This window comes from Chiloscyllium punctatum, chromosome 27, assembly GCF_047496795.1.
Source record: "Chiloscyllium punctatum isolate Juve2018m chromosome 27, sChiPun1.3, whole genome shotgun sequence".
NCBI lineage: Eukaryota > Metazoa > Chordata > Chondrichthyes > Orectolobiformes > Hemiscylliidae > Chiloscyllium > Chiloscyllium punctatum.
In genome coordinates, this window is record NC_092765.1 from 51,713,044 (window position 1) to 51,730,317 (window position 17,274).

Consider the following 17,274-nt stretch of genomic DNA (forward strand, 5'->3'; position numbering starts at 1 on the left):
GGCTCAGTGGTTAGCATTGCTGCCTCACATTGCCAGTTACCCAAGTTTGATTCCAGCCTTGGGTGACTGAGGGGAGTTTGCACATTCTCCCATGTTTGCATTGGTTTCCTCCAGTTTTCTCTCACAGTCCAAAGGTGTGCAGATTAGGTGGATTGACCATACTAAATTGCCCATAGTGTCCAGGGATCTGTAGGCTAGGCAAATTAGCCCATGGGAAATACAGAGTTACAGGAATGGGTGGCAATGAGTGGGATACTCTTCAGTGTGGAATCAATGGCCAAATGGTCTGCTTTCACACTGTAGGGATTCAATGATGATTTTCTGCACCTGTTTGTGACATTTTAAAGATCTATGCACCTGAACCTCCAAGTCTCTTTAGAATCCACTGTATTTAACTTCATATCATCTACAATGTACCATGATCTATCTGTTTTTTGGTCCAAAATGGATATCCTCACACTTGCCTACATTGAAATTCTTCTGCCAAAATTTTATCCATTCACCCAGTCTATCAATATCCCTTATAATTTTGTGTTATCATCTACATGGCTCAGTTGGCTGGATGGCTGGTTTGTGCTGCAGAGTGATGCCAGCAATGTGGGTCCAATTCCTACACTGGTCAAGGTTGCCATGAAGGATTCTCCATCTCAACCCCTCCCCTCACTTGAGTCATGGTGTCCCTCAACCACCAGTTTTTTCTCTCTAATGAGAGGGCAGCCTATGCTCTAGTAAGACTGTGACAATTTTATTTTTACATCGACAGTACTGCCTAATGTTATGTTATCAGAAAATTTGGATATATGACTATTACACCTTTATCCAAGTCATTAATAAATCATATGAATAATTGAAGTATTAACATATTGTTATGGGCACCACTGGTCGCATCTTCGCAATTTGAGTATCTAACCATTATTCCTACTTCCTGTCACCTGCCATTTAATAATTTCCCAACCATGTCTACAATGTGCCCTCCATTTCAGAGGCTTCTATATTAGCTTGCAGTCTCTTATTGAATCTTGGTTAGACCCCATTTAGAGAAATGTACCTAATCATGGTCACTACATTATTAAACAGCACAACAGTGGCACTGCAAAATGGCAGAGATGATCACAAAAATGTATGGGATAATATTTCAGGAAAAGATTGACAGGCTAAATCTCTTTCCTCTTGGAAAGAGTGGCAGCAGGGTGACCGCAAATGATAAAGGTATTTAGACAGTTCAAAAACAAGGAACTCTTGTTTTTGAACTCAGTTCAAAAACAAGGATTGTCTCTTCTTCCTCAGGCAGCTGAGGAATTTTGACATTATGGTGAATACTCTTGCCAACTTTTATAGGTGTGCCATCGAGAACATTCTGTCTGCTTGTATCACTACGTGGTATGGCAACTGTACCATTCAAGATCACAGACAGTTACAGAGAGTGGTGATCTCGACCCGGACAATCACAAAGGCTAACCCCCCATCTAAAGACTCCATCTATCAGGCTCGCTGTCAAGGAAAGGCCACCAGCATTCTCAAAGATCCATCCCATCCTGGCAAAGTTTTTCTACACACATTATCATTGGGGAGAAGGTACAGAATCCTGAACACATGCACCAACCGGTTTCATAACAGTTTCTACCCTACAGTTGTTGGAATATTGAATGGACTCACAAACTCCTAACATTCGCCTGTACCTGCGTTTTTGTTTTTGCTGCTGTTTACCTATTAGTTACTATCTATGCTACTTAACTCTGTGATCTGCCTGTATTGCTCGAAAGACAAAGATTTTCACTGTGCGTCGGTACACATGACAATAAATTTGATTCAATTCAATTCAATTCAAATATAGTAACTAAGAAATCCCATAGAGAATTCTGAAGAAGCTTCTAGATCTATTGAAGGGAAAACGAGATAAGCTAATGAGGAAAAAGGATATAAAGAGATTCACTGATAGATACAGATGAGAAAGATGGCATAAGGTTCAATTGAAGTAGAAACATTGAAGTAGACAGGTTGGGCTGAATAGCCTATTTCTGTGCTGTAACCTATTTAATCCCATGTAACCACATGTAAAAAGTTTTTACAAAAGTTTGGAATAACCATAGGCGTTGATTGGAATAAAACAATCTGAAAAAAATATTACTCAGGTAATTATTCCTGGTGGAGAGAACAAAAGAAAAAGAATGGGTGGATTGTAAGTTGAATTACCAAATCTGTCATTGATAATGGAATCAGTATACAATTAATTTAAATACCTTTCAATTCTGCTGATCAGAAATGTTTTGTGAATCGGGCATATTGAATGAATTGTCATCTATCCAAAAGTTTAAAGTCTGGGAGATGTTAGTTTGGTCACATTTTAAATTAATAAAGTGACTGAAGTGCTTAGATGGACCATATAACTATGATAACAAGATCCTGGAGTGAGATTAAGAACATAAGAATAATCTTCGTGGCTTGATGTTATTAATTTCGATATCACTGTGGACCTGATTTAACACTCTCCTGACAGTGGTTTTAAAGGGGGTGGAGCCATGTAAAGTCCAGTGAGTGTCCTGCCCAATGTCTACACAATTTCAGGCCCTCTGCAATGACTTGCTACTTACAGACCCTATTGCACACCATGTGCGATGTCTGGAGCTTTAATTGTGTTGGCTGGTGCAGGCTTAGTCATAGTTTCTCTAAGGGGCAAGCAAAGGTGGAGAGGTATCTTTTATGGGCTCCCTTAGCCCACTAGAGGGGTGTCTTAACAAGGTGATGCCCCTTTCACCTTTCTCTATCCTGGTTTGTTAATGCTGCACTCTCCTCCCCCCACACTTTATTCAAGCTGCCAGTCTGGCTCTAACAGTAACCCCCTCAACAATCTAATATGATTCACATCTAGATTCGGGATGTCTAAGGCAGGATGTAGTACCAGCAGTGGCCACTTATCCTGGTGAAGTTGCAGAGAGCAGTCAGCCATCCCACTGTATCCTGGGAGGGTCTAGCTGAAAGCTCCAGTCCTGGACCCTCAGCACTGGACCATAATAGGTTAGCACTCAACCACAGTTCCCTACCCCTAGATGGCATCACACTCTCCTTGGATGACATTACATGAATCAATGTTAACATAGAGGTAGAGGTGATATCTAAGCAGCAATGATCATTTTTGGTTCCAGAAACTTCCAATATCCTCGATCTCATGCCAAACCACAGCTCCCAGTCATGTCATACAAATATCTTTGACAGCTTTAGCACTGAGCTCCTGGGGAAATCCAGCATGGATGCTTTTGCATCATCAGTTTCCGTGTTCCCAGCCAGCAGGAATTGTTGTGTTCTTGTTTATATCTGTGGTATTCAGAACAGAGCACACCCTCATTGTATAAACTCTGGCCTTCCTCAGTTCCTTATGTATTGAGGTGAGACAGTCGTGAAATCATTCACTTCAACTGGCACCAGCCTGTGTTGCTTCCTAATAAACATATCTCCTTTTGGAATTTCATCCCATAGTATCTCAGGAAACAGACTGGAGCTAAGATTGGAGCTGCTCCATTCTGATCACTACGATAAAACTGTGATGAATAAAATTTCTGATCCTCTTTCTGTTTGTCTACTTGTAGTGGAGGAGCAGTAGCTAGGTGAGACTCTTGGCTCAGTTAGTGATGTGTTTCCATTCTTCTCAGCTGCCAGGACTTGTTTATACAAAATAGCTGTTGTTAACATTTTGAAGAATACATACTTAATCACATATTGTTCACATAAACAGGCAAGCTCCAATGGTCTGCCTTCTCCCTGACGCTCACTGCCTCCTCTCATGGACTGACTGCCTTCTCCCTGACCCTCACTGCCTCCTCTCATGGATTGACTGCCTTCTCCCTGACCCTCACTCCCTCCTCTCAGGGACTGACTGCCTTCTCCCTGACACTCATTGCCTCCTCTCAGGGACTGACTGCCTTCTCCCTGACCCTCACTGCCTCCTCTCAGGGACTGACTGCCTTCTCCCTGACCCTCACTCCCTCCTCTCAGGGACTGACTGCCTTCTCCCTGACCCTCACTCCCTCCTCTCAGGGACTGACTGCCTTCTCCCTGACCCTCACTCCCTCCTCTCAGGGACTGACTGCCTTCTCTCTGACCCTCACTCCCTCCTCTCAGGGACTGACTGCCTTCTCCCTGACCCTCACTCCCTCCTCTCAGGGACTGACTGCCTTCTCTCTGACCCTCACTGCCTCCTCTTAGGGGCTGACTGCCTTCTCCCTGACCCTCACTCCCTCCTCTCAGGGACTGACTGCCTTCTCCCTGACCCTCACTGCCTCCTCTCAGGGACTGACTGCCTTCTCCCTGACCCTCACTCCCTCCTCTCAGGGACTGACTGCCTTCTCCCTGACCCTCACTCCCTCCTCTCAGGGACTGACTGCCTTCTCCCTGACCCTCACTCCCTCCTCTCAGGGACTGACTGCCTTCTCCCTGACCCTCACTCCCTCCTCTCAGGGACTGACTGCCTTCTTTCTGATCAGGATGGACAAGTTGAACCAAAGGGTCTGTTTCCACACAGTACAACTCTAAACTCTGACACTTTGAGCCTCACTGACCACCTCAGGGACTGACTGCCTTCTGCCTGATCTCGACTCTGATCTCCAGCATCTGCAGTCCTCACTTTCTCCTTCTGTCTGACCAATACTATCTACATACTACCAGCACACATACGGGAACACCACCCACCATTTACACAGTAGGTACTCATGTTGGCCGATGGTGTCTACTCATATGCTGAAGGAAAGGATGCCCCGAGGCATAGCTTATCAGCGATTCCATGCAGACATTGTGACAACAGATGAATGGACACTGCACAACCATCACCAGCCAGGTGCAAGTAGCCAAGGTCTTTTTTCTCAGAGTAGGAAAGGTCAAAATTAGAAGGCATAGCTTTATGGTGGGAGCGGAAAGATTTAAAGTGACCTGAGGGGCAATGTTTTTATGCATTCATCTACATATCTGTCCATTTCCTCAAAAAATACAATCAAATTTGTTAGGCATAACCTTCCTCTGGCACAGTGGGTGGGATGGCATGTGGCTCAGTGGTTAACACTGTTGCCTCACAGCACCGGGGACCAGGGTTCAATTCCAACCTCGGGTGACTGTCTGTGTGGAGTTTGCACATTCTCCCCGTGTCTGCACAGGTTTCCTCCAAGTGCTCCGGTTTCCTCCCACAATCCAAACAGGTTAGATAAATTGGCCATGCTAAATTGACCATAGTGTTCAGGAATGTGTAAGTTAGGTGCATTAGGCAGGGGTAAATATAAGGGAGGGGAGGGGAATGGGTCTGGGTGGCTTCCTCTTTGGAGGATTGGTGTGGATTTGTCGGGCCGAAGGGCCTGTTTCCACACTGTAAGGATTATATGATTCTATTATCCTTGATCAAACTTAGCCTCTCCAAGTGGAGATTAATTATCTCTTTCAGAATTTTCTCCAATAATTTCCCTGTCATTGATGTACGTCTGTAACCCCCTCGTTTACCTCTACCACCCTTCTTAAAAGTGGAACGTCCTGCAGTCCTCTGGCACCTTCTGTGTGGCCAGCCAGAAAGTAAAAGTTTGAGTCAGAGCCCTCGTTATTTCCTCCCTTGCCACCTACAACAGTCTGAGATACAACTCATTCAGATCAGGGATTTGTCCACATTGAAGCCCACCAAAACCTTCAACACTTCCTCCTCTTCTCAGGTTCTGTACCAACATGCTCCTTCCCCAGAGTGAGCACAGATGTGAAGTACTTGTGTAACATGATACAATGTCATCCGGCTCGATGTACATTGATCCCTAATGGGCCCTACTCCTTCCCTAGTTATTCTCTTCCCATTGATACTCTTATAAAATATCTTGGGTTGCTCTCTAACCTTACCTGTCAGTGTGTTTATACTCGGCGAAAGTGAGGACTGTAGATACTGGAAACCATAAATGCAAATAATTGAGCTGTATTTGTGGTTTTAATGTATAGAATTCAGCTGCCATTTTTCACACAAGATCCCACAAAGAGCAATGGGATAATTGATCAGATAATTTAACCTTAGTGATGATACTTGTAAGATAACTATTGCACAGGACAGAGAACTCCTGTCTTCATATAATAATGCCATGAGACGTTTTCGATCAATCTAAACTTTTCATGTCAACATGTAGAAGATCCAACAAGGGACGGTGCAGTACTGGACCTACTACTGGGAAACAAATCCAAATAGGTGACTGAGGTGTCAGTGGAGGACCATCTCACTGATAGGGACCACAGCAGTATACTTTTTAACAGAAACTAAAATTGCTGGAAAACCTCAGCAAGTCTGGCAGCATCTGTGAAGAGAAAGTAGAGTTAATATTTCGGGTCCAGTGATCCTTCCTCAGATATTTCTATACTTGAACTTTTTAAGTTTGTTATTGGAAAGGAAAAAGATAGTTTGTAAAAAAAGAGTTTTGGATTGGGGTAATGCAGTTCTCATTGAAATAAGGTTGCTACTGGCCAAAGTAGACTGGGAACAGCTACTTGTGAAAAAGTTTATAGGTAAATAGTGCGCAATGTTCAAAAAAGGATTGAACAGGGATAGGCCCAACATATTCTGTTTGGGAGCAACAAGACCAGGGAACCCTGGATGTAGGAATAATGTAAGAAAAAGAAAGGCTTTTAATAAAGGGAACAAATCAACAGAGGTCTGAGTGGAGGAGAGGAAGTGCAAAGGGGATCTTCGGAGAGCAATTAGAAGAGCAAAGAAAAAGCATAAACACACTCGAAAAGTATGGTGCTGGAAAAGCACAGCTGGTCAGGCAGCATCCTGACCAGGAGAACAGGAGAATCGACGTTTCACGACTTTAGTCTTCAACTCTCGTTGGGTATCCACAGGGCAATGAAGCTGTTCACTCATAGTGTCAATTTGGTTCATGAATGGCATTGAGACCACATGTTTGTGGGTCTGCACACTGCATGTATGGGACCTAGCTTCCTCCAAGTTCCTCTAAGCCAGGGGTGGGCAATTAATTCTTCCAAGGGGCCATATGAGAAACCTGAGTTGTGTTGGAGGACCGAACCAACAATAAGTTGAACATAATTCTGCTCAGTATTAATTTTCTCCCATTGTAAAAAGTACGAAATTATATAGTTTTGCACTGAAACTTATAATCAAAAGAATAAGGATATTCTATTACAATAAAGACATGAAATTGTGGAGCAGGTCAAATATAAAAGAAATAAACAGCAAAAACAATAATTTCAGTATTTCATTTTATTTTTAACACGTTAATCTCACAAACTAATAATGAAAAGTTGTTTCATTATTGTTCAGTATTACAAACAACAAACAACTCTATACAAAAAGCAATAAATGCTGTTGATGTTTTTCAGTTCATTTTACTTGTTTAGTGAGAAAAATCCAGTCTGTTTTGGGCTTGAACAAGTGCACTGAAATCTGGGTGAATGTCTGAGGTGGATATGCAAAGGACAGTTGAGAGGTGATCGTCAGTGATAGAGGATCGGGATTTGGGTTTGTGTAACTTCATCACTGAGAATGTCTGTTCACATATATAGGTAGATCCAAAGAGGACGAGAATCTTCTGAGCATGCCTCCACATATGTGGAAAGTTCTCCTCTTTGAGGGAAGAGTAAAAATCGAGCAGTGAGACTGACCTAAAGTACTCTGCCAGAAGTGTGTCAGACTGTAGGTCAATGAGTTCAAGCTGAACATCACTAGGTGCATTCTCCACATGTAAATGGGGAAAAAATCATGTGCATTTCATTCTCAACCGTTTTAAAGTCTCGAAATCGCCTTGAAAATTCACCACGCAGTGCTTCTAACACAGATGAGTACCTGTGGAGGTGATCAGCTGAAGATGCGGCTTCCTTCAGTGTTGGCAAGTGGGTGAGAATGTTGTCCTTCATTTGGCTTGAGAGAAGCTGCAACTTTCTCCTAAAAGCCTTTACCAAGTTGTATATTTCATGCACAAAAAGGCCTTTGCACTGCAGCTTCACATTTAGTTCATTCATAAGTGCAGTCACATCAACAGCAAAACCAAGGTCTGCAATCCAGTCTGCATCTGAAAGCTGTGGAATGCCATTCCCTTTCTTCACACAGAAATCTTGAATCTCTTCTCTCAGGTCCCATACACTTTTCAACATTTTGTCCAGGTTGAGCCCCCTGACAGCTATGTGGTAGCCTATGTCACGATGTTTAGTCTCATTTTCCTCCAAAAGTGCAACAAACTGCCTGTGATTCAAAGCTCTTGCCCTGATGAAGTTAACTATTTTAGTTACAACATCAACCACATGGTTAATTTTTAACACTGATTTACACAGCTCTTCCTGATGTATAATACAATGCAAAAATACCAATTTCTGTTCAGGACCAATTTCTGTCACTTTATCCTGCATTGTCTTTAAGAGTCCAACATTTTTTCCCATTAGATTTGGACAACCAGCCATTGGCACACCCGCCAGCTTGTCCCATTTTAGTCCCAACTTGTCCAAACATGCATTTACCTCCATCAACAAATCATTGCCAGTTCTTGTTCCTTTCATTGACTGCATGGCTGCCAGCTCCTCCGTGATTTTAAAGTCCGTAGTTATCCCACGTACGAAGGTGAGTAGCTGGGCTGTGTCACGTACGTCACAGCTCTCATCCAAAGCCAAGGAAAAAAAGTCAAAGTTAACCGCTCTGTGCTGCAGCTGAGGCTCCAGATTTCTCGCAATGTCCCCAATCCTTCTCGTTACAGTGCGTCGGGAGAAGGGCACATTCTCAAATGCCTCCTTTTTCTCTGGGCATATTAGTTCTGCAGAGTCCAACAAGCACTCCTTAATAAGGTCCACACCCCCCTACAACCTACCCTGCCATCTTGGCAACTTCCCCCGCCACCACAAGAATTGCAAAACCTGCACCCACAGCTCCTCCCTCACCTCCATTCAAGGCCCTAAAGGAGCCTTCCACATCCATCAAGGTTTTATCTGCACATCCACCAATATCATTTATTGTATTCGTTGCTCCTGATGTGGTCTCCTCTACATTGGGGAGACTGGACGCCTCCTAGCAGAGCACTTTAGGGAACATCTCCGGGACACCCGCACCAATCAACCACACCGCCCTGTGGCCCAACATTTCAACTCTCCCTCCCACTCTGCCGAGGACATGGAGGTCCTGGGCCTCCTTCACCACCGCTCCCTCACCACTAGACGCCTGGAGGAAGAATGTCTCATCTTCCGCCTCGGAACACATCAACCCCAGGGCATCAATGTGGACTTCAACAGTTTCCTCATTTCCCCTTCCCCCACCTCACCCTAGTTCCAAACTTCCAGCTCAGCACTGTCCCCATGACTCGTCCTACTTGCCTATCTTCTTTTCCACCTATCCACTCCACCCTCCTCCCTGACCTATCACCTTCATCCCCTCCCCCACTCACCTATTGTACTCTATGCTACTTTCTCCCCACCCCCACCCTCTTCTCACTTATCGCTCTTACCCTTCAGGCTCTCTGCCTGTATTCCTGATGAAGGGCTTTTGCCCGAAAAGTCGATTTTACTGCTCCTCGGATGCTGCCTGAACTGCTGTGCTTTTCCAGCACCACTAATCCAGAGTCTGGTTTCCAGCATCTGAGGTCATTGTTTTTCCCACCTTAATAAACTCTCCATCAGAAAACGGTTTACTGTTTCTGGCAATTTTGTGGGATATGACATAACTTGTCTTGGCGTGAGCTGACATTTTGAGGGCTAGCCAGCAAGCATCACTTGTAGCTGTTCACGCACGCACATACGCGCATGTGCGTCCATATGTAAATAAAAAAAGCCTCCTTTTCAAACCAAAAGCAACACAGTTGCTTTACACCATGTATTTACACATGGTGTAAATACTTTTTCATTTATGTTCTAATTTAAGATTCACCTCATGCGGGCCGGACAGGAACGACCAAAGGGCCGGATATGGCCCGCTGGCCGTAAAATGCTCTAAGTTTTACCTTAGTGTTGCGAGAGACCTTGTTTCTCTGTACCAACACCAGGAAGCACATCTGAGAACTTGTCCATGGACAGGCTGTATACTGACAAGAACAGACTTATGCATTGGCTTTCTTTATTGTTTTGCTGCTAGCTAGTAGTGTGAGATGAAAATGAAAAACAACCCAACGTAAAATAATTCTCTTCATTCACTTGTCACATTGACCTGTTTACCAAAGCAAATAAAAGGAATTAAAATACAAGTAATCCATATTGTGATAGAACGGTGAAAAATGGCTGATTGGCCTCCTGTTCCCTCTGGGTTATAAGAGAAAATACAGCCATTTTCATGTCTTTGCATTTAGTAGAGCTAATCTCGATAAGATCTTTGCAATTCTCAACCAACAATTGCACTGCAAATACAGTTCTTTTGATGTCTTCCAGCATAGAGCATCGAGAAATAGGGTTATGGATTAACATTTGGGTTCTTATAGAGTGGGTGACAACAGATCCAGAGCAGACATCACACACCCCAATGCTGCTTCTATCCCAGGCCCCTCAACATCTAGCCCCCAAGTATAGTGGGCCTCCTAATTGAGCTCTGATGTACCCATCCCAGGCCATGAATGGGAGTGGGATTACTATGGGATATGTGCAGTGCGATCAGGGTTTTTAAGATTTTGTCAGGTGGTAGAATTTGTTGTAACGCGTATATGCGGTACAGGTTTTGGATGTAGGCTTGCTCGCTAAGCTGGAAGGTTAATTTCCAGACGTTTTGTCACCCTACTAGGTAACATCTTCAGTGGGCCTCAGGCAAAGCACTGCTGAAAATTCCTGTTTTCTATTTATATGTTTGGGTTTCTTTGGGTTGGTGATGTCATTTGCTGTGGTGATGTTATTCCCTGTGATGAAGTCACTTCCTGTTGCTTTTCTCAGAGGATGGTATATGGGGTCTAACTCGATGTGTTTGTTGATAGAGTTCCGGCTGGAATGCCATGCTTCTAGGAATTCTCATGTCTTTGTTTGGCTTGTCCTAGGATGGATGTGTTGTCCCAGTCGAAGTGGTGTCCTTCCTCATCCATATGTGAGGATACTAGTGACAGAGGGTCATGTTGTTTTGTGGCTAGTTGGTGTTCATGTATCCTGGTGGCTAGTTTTCTGCCTGTTTATCCAATGTAATGTTTGTTACAGTCCTTGCACGGTATTTTGTAAATGAAATTGAAAGGCCCTATACAGACAACAAGCAAAACTAATGTCATTTACAATATACCGTGCAAGGACTGTAACCAACACTACATTGGACAAACAGGCCGAAAACTAGGATACATGAACACCAGCTAGCTACAAAACAACATGACCCTCTGTCACTAATATCCTCACATACGGATGAGGAAGGACACCACTTCGACTGGGACAACACATCCATCCTAGGACCAGCCAAACAAAGACACGCACGAGAATTCCTAGAAGCATGGCATTCCAACCGGAACTCTATCGACAAACACATCGAGTTAGACTGCATTTACCACCCCTGAGAAAAGGAACAGGAAGTGACTTCACCACAGGAAATAACATCACTACAGCAAATGACATCACCAACCCAAAGAAACCCAAATGTTTAAATAGAAAGCAGGAATTTTCAGCAGTGCTTTGTCTGAGGCCCACTGAAGATGTTACCGAGTAGAGTGACAAAACGTCTGGAAATTAACCTTCCAGCTCAGCGAGCAAACCTACATCCAAAACCTCAACCTGAGCTACAAATCTTCTCAAAACTCGCTATGTGGTACAGATGCTAACATTGGTTAGAAACATTCCTGAACATTTGATAATGTGACATTCTAATATGATATCTAATCATGGGATAATTACATGAGATTTATTTACATGGTTTCTACAGTGGTTGTTGTGTCCCATTGGGTCCCATTCGGTGATTTTGCTTGTAACGGGTGCTGTGCCAAGAACTAAGGTCCAGGAACCAAAGGGCCACTTGTGATCAGCAAAATGTAGGTGTTTGCAAGAAAAGATTCAATTAGTCGTAGAGCTCTACAGCACAGAAAAGGCCCTTTGCATTTGTGCCAGTCAAAAACAACCACCCTTATAACATTCCTATATCTCACAAATGCCAGTAACTTTCACGTTTCTTTATTTCAGAGACTGAGGATAAATATCTCATCCTTTGATTGGGCACTTGACATTTTCTGGATACAACATTAAGATCCGCAGTTTCAGATCAAACATCCTCTCCTTTATTATAGGCTGCATTTCTGGCCATCACCAACAGATGGAGCACTGTGTGAATGCACAAAGTGAGAAATCCACAGGGTTCACATACCTGTCAATCATTGGCCATCACTTTGGCAACCACTGATGCAGTTTTTAATTGAGGACTTACATAAGTTCATGTTCTTTCACGTTCTCTGCCAGATTACACTATTAAAGCCCATGAAAGATATACACATTTTATGTATACATCCATCTCAATAGAGAATCATAGAGTCCCTACAGTGTGAAAACAGGCTATTTGGCTCATTGAGTGGACAGCAAATCCTCCAAAGAGCATCCCACCCAGACCCTGCCCCTACCCTTTCCCCATAACACCACATTTACCATGATAATCCATCTAATCTGCACACCTTTGGACTGTAGGAAGAAACTGGAGCACCCGGTGGGAACCCATGCAGACACATGAAGAATGTGCAAACTCAAAGCCAGAACTGAACCTGGCTCTCTGGCACTGTGAGGCAGTGGTGCCACCCACTATGCCACCATGCCAAAGCTAAATTTGAGAAGCTAAATTTGCAATAAATTTGGAATAAAAGCAAGTCTTGTAACCACTGCTAGTTCGCTTTCACTTGTTCACTAATGTTATAGAGTCATAGAGATGTACAGCACAGAAACAGACCCTTTGGTCCAACTGGTCCATGATGACCAGATATCCCAACCCATGAATGACACAGCTATAAATTTAAGTTTGTGTTTAGATTTCCCACCAGAGTACTTCGTGTTGAATTCTGTTCATCATTCTGAACACCAGTCAGATTAGAGTCATAGAGATGTACAGCAAGGAAACAGACCCTTTGGTCCAACCTGTCCATGCCGACCAGATATCCCAAACTAATATATTCCCATTTGCCTGCACTTGGCCCTTATCCTTCTAAACCCTTCCTATTCATATTCACATCCAGATGCATTTTAAATAATGCAATTCTACCAGCTTCCACCACTTCTTCTGGCAGCTCATTCCATACACACACCACCCTCTGGGTGAAAAAGTTGCCCTTTAGGTCTCCTTTATATCTTTCCCCTCTCAGCCTTAACCTATGCCCTCTAATTCTGGACTCCCCCACCCCAGGGAAAAGACTTTGTCTATTATTCTATCCATGCCTCTCATGATTTTATAAGCTTGAGGTCACCCCTCAACCTCTGACGGTCCAGGAAAAACAGCCCTAGCCTATTCAGCCTCTCCCTATAGCTCAAATTCTCCAAAATTGGCAACATCCTTGGAAATGTTTTCTGAACCCTTTCAAGTTTCACAAAATTCTTCTGATAGGAAGGAGACCAGAATTGTGCGTAATATTCCAAAAGTGGCCTAACCAACACTAATGTGTTTTAGGGAAGAAAGCTTAGTATTCTTAGCCAGTCTGACTTACATGTGACTCCAGGCCCACAGCAATGAGGTTGGCTGTTAAGTTCCCTCTGAGCAATTAGAGATGAACAATGAGTGCTTGCCTAGCCAGCTCTGCCACATCCAATGAATATCATAAAAAGGTTTGCACTTTTCTCAAAATTCAAATTTATCAATGCCAAATTTATTTAAATTGACAAATGTCTGCCCATACAAACATTCTTTTATTTATACATTTTAACTGCTTGCAAAACTAGATAATAGCTTGCTAAAACTTATTATAAAACATATAATTTATGCCATGCATTTTTGCATTTAACTTCAGTAAAACACAGACGTGGTTTAAAAAAGCGATGTAAGAGGATCATAACTTCAAAATCCTTTTCCTGTTATTTGCTATTGCACTGGGTTTGCACAGATTAATCATAGCTGCCATTTTTAATGGCAGTACCCTATCTCCTGTATTGGGAACACATATTCATCTTCTGGCTGGTAGTTTTTGGTGATGATTGTGTTATTTCCGTCCACACTTCTTCTAATCCCATCTTTCACTTCTTCTCTTGTGCTATTACCATCCCTGCTGGCTTTGCTCAATCACCTCATTTGTCATCTAATTTCTCCTACCTTCTACTCTATCATAGACCCTCTCTTTTGCTACAAAATGAATACTGCAGTTGCTGGAGTTCTAAAATAGAAATCAAAAATGCTGCAAACTCTCATCAAGTAAGGTAGCTTCTGTGGACCAAGAAACAGAGTTAACATTTCAGGGAATTGGCTTTACATCAGAACTGGGAAATGTTTGAAAAAAGTGACAGAGGAAAGTGGAACAAACAAGAATAGATGATAAGGTGGATTTCTGAGCAGACAAAATCAGGTAGAAAACTAAGATATCTGGCACAGCAACAAGCCATTCAGCCCAACAGTCCCATGTCAATGAGTTGATGCTTCCTTTGAGCTTCCTCCAAACTTTCCTCAACTAAATCGAGATTGTAACCCTGTATCCCCTTGTCCCACATATATATGTCCAGCTTCTCCTGAAATTCATCAAGTATTCACTTCAACCACTTCCAGTGTAGTGATATTCACATTCTCACTGCTATTTGAATAAGAATTCTACCATCTCTAAATCTAATCATAGTAGGTAGTCAGTAATCAGTAACATCAAGGCTGCTTTGCTCAGTTACATTGGCTCTCATTCAAGCAAGTTTTATTTGTGGTTAAAATTCTACCCTTGTTCTCAAATCTGACAACCCTCCCTGACATATGTGTTCACCTAATTTTGGCCTCTCCAGCAATCTTTGTCCTAATTGCTGCAGCATTGATGGCCGTGCCTTCAGCTGTCTGAAATACTACCTACAACGTCCCCACTGCCTCTTTTTACCGTGCTTTCATTCTCCAGAACCATTTACTATGTTAAAGATGCTTCATCAACAAGTTGTTGTTATTGGAAAGATATTTCCACATATTAAATGTATTGGTGACTGATAATGATGGTCAGTACAAAGGGAAGCATTGCGTTTGTATCCATTCCATCAAAACCCATTTATCATTTTATTCAGTCACATCCAGTCTTTTATCAAGAGAAACGATAATTTGCATGTTTCCCTACATGTGCCTAGTATTATCATTGTAGGTCACCTCTGCACCCTCTCCAGTGCCTCTGTATTCTGTTTATAATACAGTAATCAGATCTGCACAGAGGATGTAAAATATGCTCTAATCAAGGTTCAATTTATATGGGGTAGAAATCCCTTACTTTTCATTTCTATCCCTTAGAAGTGAAGCTTAGTTTGCTTTTCGATGGCCTCACTAACTGGTGGCACAAATTTCATAATTGTAGTATTTGCATTCCAAAGTTCCCCCTGTTCTTTTATTGTATGGTGCCTCGAAGCTTCCAAATAATAAGTGACCTATTCTTCCTATTAAAATGTACTATCTCATTTTTTGTCTTGAACTTCATTCGCCAACTATTGGCCCATTCTGCAACATTATATTCTTCATTCACAAACTGAGGATGTCCCTGTCTAGGCCAACATTTATTGCCCAAGCCTAATTATCCAGAAGGCAATTCAAAGTTGACCACATTGCTCTGGGTCTGGAATCACATGTAGGCCAGATGAGATTAGGAAGGCAGTTTCCTTCCGCAAAGGACATTAGTGAACCAGATTTATTTTTCTGACAATCGATAATGGATTAATGGTCATCAGTAGACTCTTAATTCCAGATTTTTATTGAATTCAAATTCTGCCATCTGCCTTGGCAGGAATCTATTAATTCCCCAGAACATTACCTTGGTCTTTTGAGAACTAGGGCAGCACGGTGGCACAGTGGTTAGCACTGCTGCCTTACAACGCCAGAGACCCAGGTTCAATTTCCACCTCAGGCACACCTCTGTGTGGAGTTTGCACGTTCTCCCTGTGTCTGCGTGGGTTTCCTCCGGTTTCCTCCCACAGTCCAAAAATGTGCATGTTAGGTGAATTGACCAAGTTAAATTGCCCGTAGTGTTAGATGAAGGGGTAAATGTAGGGGAATGGGTCTGGGTGGGTTGAGCTTCGGCGGGTCAGTGTGGACTTGTTGGGCCGAAGGGCCTGTTTCCACACTGTAAGTAATCTAATCTAATCTAAACTAGATTATATTACTGTCACCCCCCTTTGGTATGCCTCCATGTAATGTGTTGCACTTCTCTTCAGGACTAACTGACAATTATTCCCCACAATCCCCCAAACCACTGTCAACAAACCTTTACACCCACTGTCTTGCTTTCACTCTTGAAGACAGCTCACAATCCATCCTACTATATATATCCTCTAGCTGTACATTCTCATCCCTTATTCATTAGTCTGCTATGGGACACTATTATGGTATCAAAAGCTTCTTGTAAAATCCAAATAAATTACATCTGCTAATTACCATCGTTTACTCTCTGTACTATATCTTTAAAAAAAAATTTGAGTTTGTCAAGTAAGGTTTTCTGTTTTAAAATCTATGATAGCTATTCAAGATTTGAATTTTTCTTTCCTTTACATTCTCTCCTTCAGCAAATATTGTTATCCATAAATTTTTACCTCAAAATTAGCTCTTCCTCATTCTCCGAACTGGATTTTGTCATAATTACAGCACTGTCTATCATCATCTCAAAGCATATAATATTATGGTCACTATTGTCCAGATGTTCAATTGCTCCTACGTCTCCGTCTGCTCTGGTTCCTTCCCATTTTAGATCCAAACGAAACAGTTTTTGAACAGCTGTCAGATTGTGTTTCATCAACTCCCTGTAAAAATAGATAAGTTTTGCTATCACATATAGATTGAAAAAGCACAAAGTGATCTAAGGAAAGGGTGTTTTTTGGTAAACTAAGTGCTAAGTCAGGACATTGATGCAAGTTTAGAATCTGGTACAGAAGGGGAAGGAGATGCTGCTTTTAATATCTTTTCCCAAACCTCAGGGAGCCAGTGAGTGTTATTTTGTCTGCCAGCTAAGACACTGTAACCTTCTACCAGTTTAGCTAAAAGAATTAATAGCTAATTAATGAACTAAATAAATAGGGTTAAACAGGGAGGCAAGGCTTAGAATCTGTGTGCATGGTTACAGAATTATCTTTTGTTTGGCAGATATGAGTGAAGTAAAGGAGAAGTCGTTCCACGTGAGAACAAATTCAGCCAGGCAAAAGGGGTTGATGGTGGATGGGGATTATTTAGGCCTTTGTTCATAAGAAGAAGACAAGCCATCG

General features: G+C 42.5%; 1 protein-coding gene across 1 annotated transcript; it reads right to left on the reverse strand.

Moving 5' to 3' along the window:
* Positions 1-7,686: 7,686 nt before the first annotated feature.
* On the reverse strand, positions 7,687-8,523 carry LOC140453269 (general transcription factor II-I repeat domain-containing protein 2B-like). Its single transcript, XM_072547826.1, has one exon. It carries the CDS (start codon positions 8,521-8,523, stop codon positions 7,687-7,689), a length of 837 nt encoding a protein of 278 aa, XP_072403927.1.
* Positions 8,524-17,274: the final 8,751 nt, after the last annotated feature.

Bases quoted from the DNA above. Each gene is read 5' to 3' on its own strand.
- LOC140453269 (XM_072547826.1), bottom strand. From the start codon at position 8,523: ATGCAGTCAATGAAAGGAACAAGAACTGGCAATGATTTGTTGATGGAG.